This window comes from Coregonus lavaretus (genome assembly GCF_964263955.1).
Source record: "Coregonus lavaretus genome assembly, chromosome: 11".
Lineage (NCBI taxonomy): Eukaryota > Metazoa > Chordata > Actinopteri > Salmoniformes > Salmonidae > Coregonus > Coregonus lavaretus.
This window is the reverse complement of record NC_139998.1, coordinates 45,827,979-45,844,725: the sequence shown is the minus strand read 5'-3', so window position 1 is coordinate 45,844,725 and position 16,747 is coordinate 45,827,979. Positions and strand designations below refer to the sequence as shown.

At 39.9% G+C, this 16,747-nt stretch overlaps 1 protein-coding gene across 1 annotated transcript; it reads left to right on the top strand.

Moving 5' to 3' along the window:
* Positions 1–281: 281 nt before the first annotated feature.
* LOC311137766 (uncharacterized protein) lies at positions 282–16,621 on the top strand. Its single transcript, XM_084172352.1, has 16 exons — positions 282–400; positions 2,130–2,775; positions 9,136–9,232; positions 9,430–9,533; positions 9,771–9,808; positions 9,955–9,992; positions 10,246–10,381; positions 11,180–11,342; positions 13,307–13,478; positions 13,589–13,608; positions 13,828–13,888; positions 14,205–14,268; positions 14,438–14,594; positions 14,786–14,819; positions 14,975–15,015; positions 16,343–16,621. Exons 1-16 carry the CDS (start codon positions 398–400, stop codon positions 16,366–16,368), a joined length of 1,800 nt encoding a protein of 599 aa, XP_084028478.1. The 5' UTR covers positions 282–397; the 3' UTR covers positions 16,369–16,621.
* Positions 16,622–16,747: the final 126 nt, after the last annotated feature.

The window sequence follows — 16,747 nt, the reverse complement described above, 5'->3', positions numbered from 1 at the left end:
ATTTTGATTAAATGGGTATTAGGCCTACTGATAATGTAAAAAAAAAAAAAAAAAAGGTAAACGTTTTTCAAGAGGAACAGAAGCTTCGTAAATGGTAATCAAATCAAAAGACAGTCATTAAAATAAATACTGTATCTACAGTAATTGTGTATCACATGGATTTCATAATAAAAATCCATAGTCTATAATTAACCTTCAGATTCAAATTTTTACGGTGATATAAATTAACTCTTACAGTAGCCTTTTCGTCACCTGCCCCACCTATTTCCTGATTTAGCGTTGGAGATATCTATTGTATACAGAAGGAACAGTGTCGCGCAGCATCCTTGAATGGCACAGTTCAACATGGACCACTTAATTTTCATCTAAATTTAAGTTAAACTCCACACGGACAAAGATGGTAAGGTATCACTTAAATATTGATGAAACGATACAGGAAAAACATGCAAAATATGAATACTATTAGACAGCCTCTATATAGGCTATAACATACGTTTACTGTCTATGCATTTTTTTGTAGCAAGTATTCTCTCTAACAGGTCGCGTTTGTTATTCGAAGGTCACATTTTTTGCACTTCTACAAATACATGCGTGAAATGAAATGTCAATGCCTCGGGCATCTATAAACCACATGTTAAACCACAATCTCTTTTAGGTGAAGAGTGACTTTCACATCTACTCTTATGAGACACAATAATCACTTGTTATAAGACTGGCCATGATTGATTTCACTGTTCTCTAATTCAAATACATTTTTGTTTAGATTCAACCAAAATGTACAAACTTAAATGCTGCAGATGTGAAGAGAATTAGCCTAGATTTAGGTACCTAAAGAACAAAATAATGTCTGGCATAATGTTATTTCAAGGGACTAATATACATTGATCATTAGGATATAGTGTGAAAATAATATTCTGTTCAGTTTGTAAATGTCTCAATTAAGTGGAACATTTAAACATTGCACTCAAGCCAATTGATTTGTTGTTATTTCTCTGTATAAGAAGTGGTGGTTCAGTCAGTGATGAGAGGAATAATTGATCATTGTTATCACCAGTTAATTATTAACACTCAGCATATCACACACAATGGATCCACACACTTTCTCTCCTACTAGATTCGATATTTGTTTAATCTGGTTTTTGTTATTTGGTATCGCATTTTCCTTTAACCTTCATACACCTATGCCATACACAAACTATATGTTAATAACTCATGTGAACTCTTTCAGACCATTTTTTTTAAGTTCTAGAGGCAATGAGAATGTTAAAGGACATGCAGTTCTGTTTTGAGTAAGCAAGTGCTTGAGAACAATGCCAGATAGGCTCCATCTGTTGTGGTACAGAGATAGGTCTTTCTTATTTCCTCTGTGTGTCACAAGAAAATTATCTTTAGCAAAGCATGCACCTCATTGGCCCATTTATGACTGCAACTGCCATTTCTATGGCAACAATTGCAGAATGATACACAAGGTGCATAGGTGTGTGGTTGTAGTTACTTCCTGTTTCTCTTCATTGTTTCATTCTTTTAACCCTTTATTCAGCAAAGATCTTTGCTCTTGAAGTAATGATTTTTGAGTGTGGGTTTTTCCAAGTTCTCTAAAACTTTTCAGAGAGGTAGCATTGATCATACAAGTGCACTGTCTGTGACAATCTGACATAATTGTTTACTGTGCCATGACCTCTATCTCAGAACATTTTCCCTTACTGGCTCTGTGGTAGTTTGGCTTGCATGTGACATGTGGTTTGGTTGCACCTAACATGTTAAATGTGCCTCAGAGAACACTATTCACACATCTATTGAAATGTCTCTATGTGTCTTGCTCTGATAGTAGCACATTCAGAAATACTTGTACCTGTGTTTTCACTCTGGTGCTTGTGAGAGAGACATTATATTGGTCAGAGCAAGTAATGTATTGAGCCTATTGTGTCATTTAGTGGCAGTAATGATGCAAGGATCAGGAACCGCTAGTGATTTGATGTGTGCAGTCCCTCATTCGAATGATGCCTCAGCATGGGTGTGTGAAGAAAGAGAGATGTGTGTGGGGGTGGTTGCACTGGTTTTTGCTATTCTGCTAACTTCCTGCTTACGAACTGAGCAGCCCCATTCTCACCTTGCTGTATCTGTGTCAGGCGGAGAGTGTGGATGTTCGTGCGTTGAGGGCCAGGTTCCATGCCAAGGCTGACATGGCAGGTAGCCAAGATAGTACTTCTCCAAAATCTCCACTGCCAGGATTTGGTAGAGGAGGCCCGTTGTTGGCAGACGCTGGTGTTACAGCAAACGGAGGGGTCCGACATAAACTGATGCCTTTGGTTCCCACACCACCACTTTCTGGATCAAGCTCCACCCTGGACCTTCAGAGGCTACCACCACGACCTGTAAGGGCTGAACTGGAGGGCGTATCCACCAGCCCCAAGCCTCATGGTGTCTTCCCCCGCCCTCCACCATCACACCGCCCCCATGGAGCCACCAAGGAGCTGCCCCGACCTCTACCCCCACCCTCAGACACTGACAGGCAAGGCAAGGGGAGAATCACAGGGGAGCTCCTGCAGAACATGATGCACAAGGGAGTACCCACCGCCCCTACCAAGCCAGTGCCCCCCTCCCTACCCAGCCAGAGGAGTCTGACGGAGGTAACCCCCCTGAGAAGGACCCTGCCCTCTGAGGGCCCCAGACCCATAAAGCCCAGACGACCCCCGCACGTCAACCTGCAGGCCCATCAGAGAAACACCAGACCACCACACCTTGCAGGGCGCCCAGTGTTAAGAAAGACTGAAGGTAAGCAGCTTGGTTCTAGATTCAATCCGATCAAGCGGTCACTGGCGATAGCCGACACCCGCATAGCTGGTGTTTTGGCGGTGTCTGAGGTGTAACTTAGTCTAGCTAACACCAACAGTGCTTTCAGAAAGTATTCACACACCTTTACTTTTTCCACATTTTGTTGTGTTACAGCCTGAATTGTAAATTGATTGAGATTGTGATCTACACACAATACCCCATAATGTCAAAGTGGAATTTTGTTTGTAGAACATTTTTGAAATTATACAGAACAAAAATATATTTGCAACATGTTTCATGAGCTGAAATAAAAGATCCCAGAAATGTTCCATATGTACAAAAGGCTTATTTCTCTCAAATTGTGAACACATTTGTTTACATCCCTGTTAGTGAGCATTTCCCCTTTGCCAAGATAATCCACCCACCTGACAGTTGTGGCATATCAAGAAGCTGATTAAAAAGCATGATCATTACACAGTCTCACCAGGGTCGTGACCTGGATGCAGTTCAGCGTTGTAACCGATTTCAGTGGGCAAATGCTCACCTTCAATGGCCACTAGCACGCTGGAGAAGTGTGCTCTTCACGGATGAATCCCGGTTTCAATTGTATGGCGTCTTGTGGGCGAGCGGTTTGCTGATGTCAACATTGTAAACAGAGTGCCCCGTGGTGGCAGTGGGGTTATGCTATGGGCAGTAGTGATGCGCGGTTTGACTCATAACCCGCAGTCCACGCGGTTATATCCACGGGGCGGATGAGTTTAGGGTCATTAAATATTGTGTGGGTGGCGGGCTGGTTGAATAAAGAGAAACAATAACTTAAAAAATCAACAAATTTACAATTATTGTGCAATTTATATAGGCTACATTGAGGTTTGTCGTTCTTTATTTTAGGCTATCTGATATTAGTGCATAAGCCTAAACTTTAGGGCTTAACCATACACGCGCCAAATAGCCTACACACCCGATCGCCAAATCATGTTTTTGGGAACCGGCAGAAAAAGTTAACATCAACCACGGAGGCAAAAAGGACATTGTCGAAGTTTAATTCAATAAGACAAAAGCTGCGAAAGGATATTTGAAAATAAATAGAAGGGAGAGCCAGAAAAGTAATGTTTGGAAAATGTTTTCTGAAGTGGTAAAAGAGGATGATAGCAGTGCCGGCTTTGTTATGTGTGATGATTGTGAGGCACTATACAAATTCGACAGTCACAAGACGGGGCTATTTAATAGGCCTATGGCATGTCAAGGGAACTGTCGCCTACTATTTAGCTGCGTTAAATGGTCCTCTGTAGCTCAGCTGGTAGAGCATGGGGCTTGTAACGCCAGGGTAGTGGGTTCGATCCCCGGGACCACCCATACATCAAAATGTATGCACACATGACTGTAAGTCGCTTTGGATATAAGCGTCTGCTAAATGGCATATTATATATTATTAAATAGAAACTGAAATCTGGACACTGACTGTAGGTCTATATCCTTAATAATAACTCCTGCAGAATGAAGCATTTCTTGCAGTAAAATTATACACCAAAAGTAGGCGAAATTTGGACTTGGGAACAGGAGTGGAGAAATATGATTTATATATTTCTGCATCTTGAGAGAATGCAAAGCTCAGTTAGATACCATATGTATAGGTGCTGTCTTCATCATACAAGCATCATAAAAGCTGATAGTATTTCAATCACATAAAATATACATCGAAGCTGAACTGAAATCTTATCAGAAACACGTTGGGTCGGTTTCACAGCTTTCTTTTTCCTTACAACCGGTCAAACTGATGTCATTTGGACATTTTGCACAGGAAGTCTAAGCGCTATTGAATTTTCTCCTAAGTCCCTAAACGTCTTTGCTCCTCGAAAGATGTCAACTAGATTGAAGCATTCATTCTATCGATCTATTACATTATTCTGTTGAGCAAGGGTTTATTTAATATTCTAGGACAGCATATAATGACAATAAATAAGCTACATGTGTCTAATTATAGACAAGTTGAAGAACAATTATGTCGGAAATTATACGTTTTATCAAAATACGTTTTATCACAGGGGACAATTTTAGGACTCATCATTGTAGTCTGTAGAAAAATGTGGGATGGACCCCTCTGTCTGTAAGAAGAGAGCTGCATTCTCTTTTATTTATTTACAAAGCAATCTTACAGAAACTGCACCCCCTGTCAAAACATTGTTCTGCCATCGTTGACTGTAGCCTATAGCGCATTTTTTATATATTTGTTGGGTGCAGGCCTCAGATTTTCACTTTATCACATATAGTCGGGCAGTTGCGGATGGGTTATTAGCAATTGCGGGCAGGTACTGGTGAACAAACAGCTGACTAATGGGCAGGCATAAGCTACGGACAAAAAACGCAATTGCATTTTATCGATGGCAATTTGAATGCACAAAGATACCGTGAAGAGATCCTGAGGCCAATTGTCGTGCCATTCATCCGCCGCCATTACCTAATGTTTCAGCATGATAATGCACAGCTCCATGTTGCAAGGATCTGTACACAATTCCTGGAAGCTTAAAACGTCCCAGTTCTTCCATGGCCTGCATACTCACTAGACATGTCAACTATTGAGCATGTTTGGGATGCTCTGGATCGACTTGTACAACAGTGTGTTCCAGTTCCTGCCAATATCCGGCAACTTCACACAGCCATTGAAGAGAAGTGGGACAACATTCCACAGGCCACAATCAACAGCCTGATCAACTCTATGTGAAGGAGATGTGTCGCACTGCATGAGGCAAATGGTGGTCACACCAGATACTGACTGGTTTTCTGATCCACACCCCTACTTTTTTTTAAAGGTATCTGTGACCAACAGATGCATATCTGTATTCCCAGTCAAGTGAAATCCATAGCTTAGGGCCTAATGCATTTCTTTCAAATGACTGATTCCCTTATATGAACTGTAACTCAGCAAAATCTTTGAAATTGTTGCATGTTGCATTTATAATAAGTATTCAACCCCTTTGTTATGGCAAACCTAAATAAGTTCAGGAGTAAAAATGTGTTTAACAAATCACATTATAAGTTGCATGGACTGATTCTGTGTTCAATAGTGGTTAACTGCCTGTAGCTTAGGACCTGAAGCAAGGATATGCATATTCTTGATACCATTTGAAAGGAAACATTTAGAAGTTTGTGGAAATTTTAAATTAATAAAGGAGGATATAACACATTAGATCTGGTAAAAGATAATACAAACAAAAAAACGTGTTTTCTATTAAATGTTTTGTTCCATCATCTTTGAAATGGAAGTTAAAGGCCACAATATATTATTGCAGTTTAGGCGCAGTTTAGATTTTGGCCACTAGATGGCAGCCGTGTGTGTCCAAAGTTTCAGAATTTGATCCAGTGAAGCATTGCGATACTGGACTATTTTGTATCAAGTCTGCCCAAATGTGCTGAATTGGTCAATTGCTACATTTTCAAGTACATAACTATAGAAAACATACAAAAATGATATGGTAATACAAAATGTAAGTTTACACACTCCCACGAATGTCATACATGATGGATCATTAGCTTATACACAAACTTTCACATATCTAGATGGCCGGGCTGGGTGGGTGTGGAGCCAGAGACAGCTGGGTTTCAAACTGTAGAACCCAGTTCCTACATTTTAATATAAAAATTGATTTTATCAAACAAAACTGTGCTACATTTTATCTCTGGGACCCTTAGGATGACAAATCAGAGCAAGATTACTGAATGTAAGTACATTATTTACCTTCAGAGATGAATGTATCAACCCAGTTGCCGTGATACATTTTTTGTTGTTGTGCACTCTCCTCAAACAATAGCATGGTATTTTTTCACTGTAATAGCTACTGTAAATTGGACGGTGCAGTTAGATTAACAATAATTTAAGCTTTCTGCCCATATAAGACATGTCTATGTCCTGGAAAGTTTGTTGTTACTTACAACAGTCATGCTAATCACATTAGCGCATGTTAGCTCAACCGTCCCGTATACGGGACACCGATCCCGTAGAGGTTAACATGATTTTTGAATTACAACCTCATCTCTTTACCCCACACATACAATTATCTGTAAGGTCCCTCAATCGAGTAGTGAATTTCAAGCACAGATTCAACCACAAAGACCAGGGAGGTTTTTCAATGCCTCACAAAGAAGGGAACCAATTGGTAGATGTATAATACAAAATATCCCTTTGAATATCCCTTTGAGCATGGTGAAGTTATTAATTAGACTTTGGGTGGTGTATCAATACACCCAGTCACTACAAATATACATGCGTCCTTCCTAACTCAGTTGCCAGAGAGGAAGGAAACTGCTCAGTGATTTCGCCATGAGGCCAATGGGGATTTTAAAACAGTTACAGAGTTTAATGTTTGTGATATGTGAAAACTGAGGATGGATCAACAACATTGTAGTTACTCCACAATACTAGCCTAAATGATAGAGTGAAAAGAAGGAAGCCTGTAACAGAATAAAAATATTCCAAAATATGCATCCTGTTTGCAACAAGGCACTTAAATAATGAGGCAAAAAATTTAGCAAAGAAATTTACTTTTTGTCCTGAATACAAAGCAGTATGTTTGGGGACAATCCAACACAACACATCAGTGAGTACCACTCTTCATATTTTCAAGCATGGTGGTGGCTGCATCATGTTATGGGTATGCTTGTCATCGGCAAGGACTAGGGAGTTTTTATTTTATTTTTATAAACTGAATACTTTTTGGATAAAAATATACGGAATACAGCTAAGCACAGGCAAAATCCAACAGACACTGAGAGACGAATTCACCTTTCAGCAGGACAATAACCTAAAACACAAGGCCAAATCTACACTGGAGTTGCTTACCAAGATGACATTGAATGTTCCTGAGTGGCTTAGTTACAGTTTTGACATAAATCGGCTCAAAAATCTATGGCATTCTAGCAATGATCAACAACCAACTTGACAGCTTGAATAATTTTGAAAAAATCCAGGTGTGCAAAGCTCCTAGAGACTTACCCAGAAAGACTCACAGCTGTAATCGCTGCCACAGGTGATTCTAACATGTAGTGACTCAGGGGTTGAATGCTTATCTAATAAAGATACTGTATATTAGTGTTTTATTTTCCACAAACAATTTTTTTAAATGTCAGAATTTAAAATTAAATCAATTTTAATCCCACTTTGTAATGCAACAAAATGTGGGAAAAAGTCAAGGGGTGTGAATACTTTCTGAAGGCACTGTAACTCTCGAAGTCCTCCTGACCAGAGTCTGGTATTACTTTTTGATGTTGTTGGCACAATGCGTTGATAATGAAGGGGGCTGTGCTTTTACTGGTTGGGTTTCCTCTGTGTCTTTCTCACTCAAACAGCCACACACACTTCAACCCCCCAGGGAAAAAACATATTTGAGAGAACCAATCAAACCCATCGCACAATTTCTGAGCGAATATTGCATTAACAAACAGCCTCCTTTCCAGACCAATGTGGTCACAGCTCTCCCTGCACTGTGAGTCACCTGTGTTGCGTCAGCCAGGCTAGGTGTAACTGCTTTAGAGCTGTCAAATCACAGCGGCTGCTCGTGTGGCCATTGTCACGAAGCCACACCCATCCCAATCGCATCATAACTAGAAAGTGTAGGCTATATAGAAATAATGACACCCAAATTGAAAATCTTTAAACGAAATAATGAGGATTTCTATCGGCCTAATCGAGAAGTAGATTACATCTCAGATTCCACTGTTCGAACTTGTAAACAAGGCTGCATGGGATTTCTCTTAATGCGACTCCGTGCAGCCAATGGCAATGTCCGCTTTAGGTATAATGCCGGGAGCCGCTTGTGGATTTGACAGCTCTAACGCAGTTCCACCTCTGACACCGCCAAAACAACCGTTATGCGGGTGTAGGCTAGTGTGGGTCTGATCAAATCTAGGCCTTAATTTCCTTTGAAAAAGCCCCCCTTCCATTACAAGTATAAAATGGAAAACTGACTGTTTTGAATACATTTATACAACGGGTGGGTCTAATCCTGGATGCTGGTTGGTTAAAACCGCATTCCAGCCGGTGTCTATTCTATTTGAATACATGTATGGACTTACTGTAAGCACCATAATGACACAATATAGGTATCTGTTTATTTGCAACCTGTCTAGGACAAATATGCAGTGTGCCTTATCTGGTTACCAGTTAAAACCTCAACATGTCTCTCTCTAAAAAGTATTTTTGAATTATGTATTGTATACATCACATGCGAAACAGTATATTCTGTAAGAAATTATCAGACTGTTGCTGCTGGTGCAGAGCATTGCCCTGTAATATATCTGTTGATATTGAATGAATTGGTGAAGACCTACTGTAGACCTACAGTGCAGGTTGTTTCTTCTCCTCAGGTGGCAGTAGTAAGTCTCTTCCAGGGATCGTTAGTCTATCTGGCCCCTCAAGACTCCCAAGCAAGCCCAGCAGCCTACCACGGGAGTGTACCCCTGTGTGAGTGTGCTCACTTGAAATGTCAAGTGTTGATTGTTAAATGTTGAGTGATAGTATGAACACAGATAGGGACATCGTTCTTATATTGTTGCTTTTCTAATTGTGATTACTCTGTAGGTAACTGGATTTACAGGAACAAAAAAGCCAAATGTTTCACTTTATGTATTTTTTCCCTCTGATTCCTGTTATCTCGTTAGACATTCCGAGGATGACCAGGGGGTATATGATGACATAGGCCTAGGCCTAGATGTAAAACCACCTCCCCCACCCCCAAAACACCCAGGTAGCTGGGACAAAAGTGGTATGTCTGAAAATAACTGCTATTTTACCATGAACGCATGCAAGAGATTCACTAGCTATTATGAATTTAGGGCTGAATCGTGATGACTCTTAAATCGTGAATGTATGATTTATGTGAAAGCTTGAATTGTATACACATATAGTATCTCAATCCATCATCCCATAATGCATGTATTTTACATGTTCATCGCTTGTTCATGCATGTCATTAATAGTATCTTCTGCTATTTCACCCACAGACTCCTGGAATGAAAATAGTTCTTCACAAATAGATGAGGTGAAAAATTCTGTGTTCCTATTCTGTTTACCATCAGTGAACATCAATGCAGAACACTGCTTTTGAATTACTTCTGAAATACTGTTCTTGAAAACATGCATTTCATGACATTTACCTTGAATCTATCTTCTTATTCCTGGCTGCAGGGGAGCGATGAAAGTGAGGTCTATGATATGATTGATAAGTAAGTATAGTATTGAAATACAACTTTGATCCCCTGCCTACATACAGTACGTGGTATCTTGGGTTTATGCTTGTCTGACAAGTAGACAACTCAATACCTGGCATAGCATACTTTTAACAGCCCATATCACAAGGCTAATGAAAAACATTTGAATAGTCACATATCTGTTATAACATGTTTATATGGGCGTAATAGGTGTCTACTTCAAATAATATCACTGACCCGTCAATGTCTCTGTCTTTTGCCATCTCAGAGGCAACCAACAGGAGGGGAAAACCACAAGTTCTGATAAGAATAAACAGAGAGAGTTGAGGCGGCAGCAAGAGCAGGAGAGGAGAGAGCAAAAGGAAATACTGGAAAGGGAAAACAAATACAGAAAGAAATTCAAGGTGATACGCCACATTTCCATGCGCTAACAAATCCAGAAATCCCCCCAAACAGTAACGTTTGTCATAACACACTTGAATACCAGTGTTTTGGAGATGGTGCTGCAACCTGGTCTCAGAGCATTTTGTATTATTCTGTATTTAAATCCAAGACACTCCATTTAGTATGATATGTTACGTTTCGTATTTATTTGTGGATGTCCAAAACCTATTTTGTGTGATATGTTACGAATTACAATTCATATTATATGTTACAAATTTGCAAAACATACAATATGTTATGAATTTGCAAAACGTATGATATGTTACGAATTCTAGCTAGGTGGCTAGGTGGCTAACGTTAGCTAGGTTAGGGGTTAGGGTTAAGTTTAGAAGTTAGGTTAAAGGGTTAGGGGAAGGGTTAGCTAAAAGCGTTAAGGTTAGGGTTAGGTTTAGGGTTAGGGTTAGCTAACATGCTAAGTAGTTGCAAAGCTAAAAAGTAGTACGTAGTTGAACCTTTACTAATTAGCTAAAATGCCTTAATTAGCCATCTGTATTATGTAACCATACCAAACATAACATATCATTCTAATTTGAGTGTCCCGGATTTACATTTACTATGTTACGTCTAATCTATGAGACCAGGCTGGGTATTTTGGAACACACCTGTAATAGATCTCTGTGAGCCTTTTTCATATGGTGTTTTGCCATATATGGAAATACAGTAATGTTATCTCACATGCAGAACAGACATCTCATTAATCTCTGTAGTCTACAAACACCACTTTACAACCCTCTGTATTTATTTGTACCCTTCCACAGCTGGGGACTGGGGACATAGAGGTCCTTCACATGGCCAGGGTTCGACACAACTGGCAGGGGGGCAAGCAGGATCTAACTGTTAGGCAGGGAGACAGTGTGGAGATCTTACGGGTTAAGAACAATCCTGGGGGCATGTGGCTAGCCCGCACACTGACTGGCACCTGTAAGTAAAACACTATTTAGTTCTATAGAACTAAGGGACAGTTCGAAATTTACTGGGGTGGGGTGGCTGGTCCAAAATAGGGGAGGGTTGTCTAACTTTATTTTTTTGCTTTGGGGAGGGTTGTTTGATTTTTTTATTGGGCACAGGGGAGGGTAGTGCATTTTTTCCGCTTGTTTACAGTCCCCATTTTGCAGGCTTTACTATATAATTTCTTCCATATAGCAAAATCTCCTCATCTGCTTGCATGCGCCTCCCCTATCAAGGTGTTTTGATACTTCCCTTAAGCACTACGCTTTTCTGCACGCTTAGTATACAGTCAACTCTATCTTGCCCATCTATATATAGTGACAATAGTGGTAGGTGGATCGTTTGCCCAGATCTGCAATTGGTTAACTAGCAATCATATCACACATAAAAACATTCAAATCTGCACCAATTTTCTATATAAATCCACAAGAACATAGAGGAATAGCTGATAGGCAGCGGAGAGCCCAGGTGCGTCATTGCACATGAAAGAACAGTCAAGACATGAGACACGCAGCTCAAAAAGCTATCTTATTGATATATATATATTTACTTATTTTTGCTGGCTCCCCTCACTTTTCAAATAAATGTATCCGTTATACAGTTCATTATATTTGTATGGCCTTGTACCTAGACTAGCCTACAACACCACAGTGCAATGAATATTGCATCATTGTTTTCAAGTGAGTACAATTCAGTACAATTCTACTCTAGGCTGTAAACTGCAGTGAGCATGTAATTTGAATAATGGCGCAAAAGTTCTGTTATTTCAATATTTCATTCCATTTGGATCAGTTGTGGGTCTACTCTCGACACATTACAGGACAGTCTGGCTGTATTTTTACTTCTGATACTGATGCACTGTCTGTTGCCGGTCATCATTCTCCCATGTCGTCCAAGTGGCCATATAGGTATATGCTCCCAGCAGGCCCAGTTATTCAGGAAAGCTTAACACGCGTTCTGCCTCTGAGAGCTATTCCTCGACCTCGAACCTAACGCTTTAATATAGCAAAAATATTTGTCATTTAACTTTTAAAATGTACTACCTTTTATGTGTGGCATAAACACAACTAGTCACAATGTTTTAATCTGATTAGGCTACTTCAAGTCTCCTGTAGGCTGCCTACGCATGTCCATCCACTCCACTCTAATATAATTCCAGCATCCAAACTGCGCCCCAGCCATTAGATGAATGGAAAGAGACATCTGTTACAAAACATCAAAAAGTTGAATTGCATTCAGAGATTGTCAAGCCAAGCCTTCAATACTGATAAGGGAGGGATGAATTTTCTGTTTGTTGAGATTGGCATATTCTATTTGATTGTGGTGTTGAAAACGCAAACCATGATGAAGCGCTCAAAGTCGGTAATCGGTATGCAGTTAAGCGTTGCTTATTGGTTGTGTGTGGTGCATTGGCACAGAAACCCAATTATAAATGTAGCATCAAAATGTTGAAAATGTGATTTCCCCCAAGCTGATAATTGTCTGCAGCCAGCTCTCATCATAGTGTAATGAGACAGGCAGGGAGAGTGAGCTCATCCGTGGTGTTCGGCGAACCCTCAACCTTCTGGCCCATAGCCCTGCTTGGTATCGACTGTGCCACAAAACCATGCTGAAGTGGTCAAGTCAATATCCAAATAAACACAAATTATTTTAGAGTTCATTTTATGAGGGGGAAGGGTGTGCACGTTCTTTACAGTACAAGGGGAAGGTCATGTGAAAATATTTTAAACCTTGGGGAGGGGGGTGCATTTTTTTTATTACACCTGGAGTTGGACAAGCCCCACTCCCCGCTCCAGTAAATGTTGATCTGTCCCTAAACAATTCCATATATGTTCCATATTTTATACTAGTTCCATATTTGCTGTGACAATGCTGAAAACCACACATTTCATGTACCTAAAGCTACCAAAAGCCATTAATGAAGTGTTGTTTTGCAGATGGCTACATCATTAACACATGTGTGGATGTGGACTATGAGGAAGTGAAACGTAAACTCAAACTGTCCAGAGCCCCTGACCCCTCACTGCCACCACCACCACCTCCACCTCCTGTCTCTTTTGAGGACAATGACATCTATTATGATGTCGACTCCTCAGATAACATGAACAGGTAGCCCTCACATGCACAAATACACCATGTTGCTTTCACTTTGTCTGTAATTGAAACAGTGTAACCTGAATGCAAGTGATTGATATGATTGATATGTTTCTCTCTTACAGCAGCATGACTCAGGAGGAGGGTAAGTGGAGCTGTGAATGACCATTTTCCATTAAGTTGTTCATGTAGTATGCTTATGTTCATATATTTATTTATTTATTTATTTATTTCTCTCTCTCTCTCTCTCTCTCTCTCTCTCTCTCTCTCTCTCTCTCTCTCTCTCTCTCTCTCTCTCTCTCTCTCTCTCTCTCTCTCTCTCTCTCTCTCTCTCTCTCTCTCTCTCTCTCTCTCTCTCATCCAGATGACTATGATGATGTGCAAGGAATACCCAATGACTTCCCCCCTCCACCTCCTGAAATGAGGTATTCCTCATATACAGTACCTTTGAATTCAATAAAACATTTACAAACAAATTCAGATACACAGGAGGGTTAGTCAAATGCCTTCCTTTGTCTGTGGTTTTTCGTAGTGTGATGTTGCTTTAATCGCTTGCCAAATTTGGCCTGTATGTTTACTTAAAATATGAAAATGAAAGCTTGTATATAGTTTATCTTGTCTGTTGCATGTATTGCACTGTATATAAATAAAGTAGTTGCTAATGGCTAAAAATAAGAAAGCATAAATAAAAACTACTTTTGTGATCAGACAAAAAAGGACATGTTTGTCTTTATGTTCCAGTCTAGATCCAAAAATGAGAAAGAAACTGGAGAAAGACGAACAGGAGTTCAGAAAAAGGTTTAAGGTAAATCTTAGTTTGCTCTTCTTGCATATCTGTTGAACTGTTGAAAATTGCTTTTACCGCAATTCATGTGCACACATTCCTCTGAAAAGCACAATCACTAGTCGCCTAATAATATGACATTACCAAGTCAAATGAAAAAATAAACATCACTTTTATTTTGTTCTGTCAGTTTGAGGGACCGATTAAGGTGTTACACAGCATGATGGTTGACGCAAGTGTCAAGAAGGCAGGAAAGAAGGATCTAACTGTGGTTCAGGGAGAGATCCTGGAGGTCATTCAACTCACCAGTGACAAGAAAGCCCTGTGTCGCAATGAGCAAGGGAAATGTATGTGAATACATCGCCCTCTTGTGAAAAGTTTCTGTAAAAGTTAGTTGTATATCGATTAGGCTACTCAGCAATGTATGTTTGTAGTACAGCCTTATCAATCAGAGATTGCAGAAAATTCCCTGTTTTGATTACTTTGTCAGCATGAGTGTCATTATTTTAATTGTTCATTCATTTTCTTTCTCTCACAGATGGATATGTTCCCAGGGTTCTTCTTCTTCAGGCGTAGGTTTCTTATATATTTATTAAACACAATTATTGGTAGAATATGAATTCAGAATAGCCATAGTCCCTGTTATTCAGTCACTGGTATCATATTTTGCTGCCTACAACTGTGTCATAACATTCTGGTTAATATGGTTTTCAATATTCCTTTTCAGGGAAGGGGAGGATGTTTACGACGATGTTGATCATATTAACGGTAAGTTATTTTTGAATGAATCATGCTTACTGTAAATACATTTATATTTTAACTGTCATATTATGAACTTAGCTCTGGGACACAACATCGGGAGTCACAGACCCCAGATGAGCTCATGTAATATAAACTGAACAAAAATATAAATGCAACATGTAAAATGTTGGTCCCATGTTTCATGAGCTCCTGAGTGGCGCAGTGGTCTAAGGCGCCGCATCGCAGTGCTAACTGTGCCACTAGAGATCCTGGTTCGAATCCAGGCTCTGTCGCAGCCGGCCGTGACCGGGAGACTCATGGGCGGCGCACAATTGGCCCAGCGTCGTCCAGGGTAGGGGAGGGAATGGCCGGCAGGGATATAGCTCAGTTGATAGAGCATGGCGTTTGCAACGCCAGGTTTGTGGGTTCGTTTCCCACGGGGGGCTAGTATAAAAAAAATAAAAAAAATATATGTATTCACTAACTGTAAGTCGCTCTGGATAAGAGCGTCTGCTAAATGACTAAAATGTAAATGTAAATGTAATGAGCTGAAATAAAAGATCCCAGAAATGTTCCATAAGCACAAAAAGCTTATTTCTCTCCAATTTTGTGCACACATTTGTTTACATCCCTGTTAGTGAGCATTTCTACTTTGCCACGATAATCCATCCACCTGACAGGTGTGGCATATCAAGAAGCTGATTAAACAGCATGATCATTACACAGGTGCACCTTGTGCTGGGGAAAACAAAAGGAGCGTGCAATTGGCATGCTGACTACAGGAATATCCACCAGAGCTGTTGTCACAGAATTTAATGTTCATTTCTCTACCATAAGCCGCATCCAACGTCGTTTTAGTGCAATATAACTGCATTATGCTGCAAATACTGCGTCCAAAATAACACTGTTTTTTTAACTGCAGTAATTTTGCAGTGTAACTGAATTCTGCAGTTACTGCGTCCAAATTTCACAGTCAACTGCAGTTACTGCACTTTTACTGCAGTTTCAAAACTGCAATCTTTTTTTGTAAGGGTGAAACTGAGGAGTAATTCTGTCTGTAAGAAAGCCCTTTTGTGGGGAAAACTCATTCTGATTGGCTGGGCCTGGCTCCCAAGTGGGTGGGCCTATGCCCTCCCAGGCCCACCCATGGCAGCACCCCTGCCCAGTCATGTGAACTCCATAGATTAGGGCCTAATTTATTTATTTCAGTTGACTGATTTGCTTATAGAAACTGTAACTCCGTAAAATCGTTGAAATTGTTGCATGTTGCGTTTATAGTTTTGTTCAGTATATATACAGTAGGAAAAGTACAAGGAGTTAACCCCTTTGTTGACCTCCTCTCTCCTCTTTACAGATATCTATGACAATGACAATGTCTAAGATCACACAATCAACTGAAACCCTTTCCCTTTCCTGACCAATATGGATCACCAATACTGACTGGACTGACAATTTAATGCTCGTCTTCAAGGGAGACACACACACACACACAAATGTCCTAAGAATTGAAACAATCGTGGCATGATTGTTGTTTGCTCGAATTTGCTTGTAGAACTATTTAATACACTATACTTTGTTCATGGCTGGGCTTCTTGAGATGAGTTGGAAAAATAAATATTTTTTTGTCAATTGTATTTTGTGTATTATTAATATTTTATTAGTGTACTCAACAAAATTATCCTCCCAAGAATTAGAAGAAGGATTTAAGAAGATGATACATTTATTGATATGCTGCTAAATTCTCATGGAATTTATTACC

What these genes read in the sequence shown, in the direction of transcription:
- LOC311137766 (XM_084172352.1), top strand. An exon ending in CAGCATGACTCAGGAGGAGG is followed by an intron (nt 13,609 to 13,827) that starts GTAAGTGGAGCT and finishes TCTCTCATCCAG; the next exon opens with ATGACTATGATGATGTGCAA. An exon ending in AGTTCAGAAAAAGGTTTAAG is followed by an intron (nt 14,269 to 14,437) that starts GTAAATCTTAGT and finishes TTGTTCTGTCAG; the next exon opens with TTTGAGGGACCGATTAAGGT.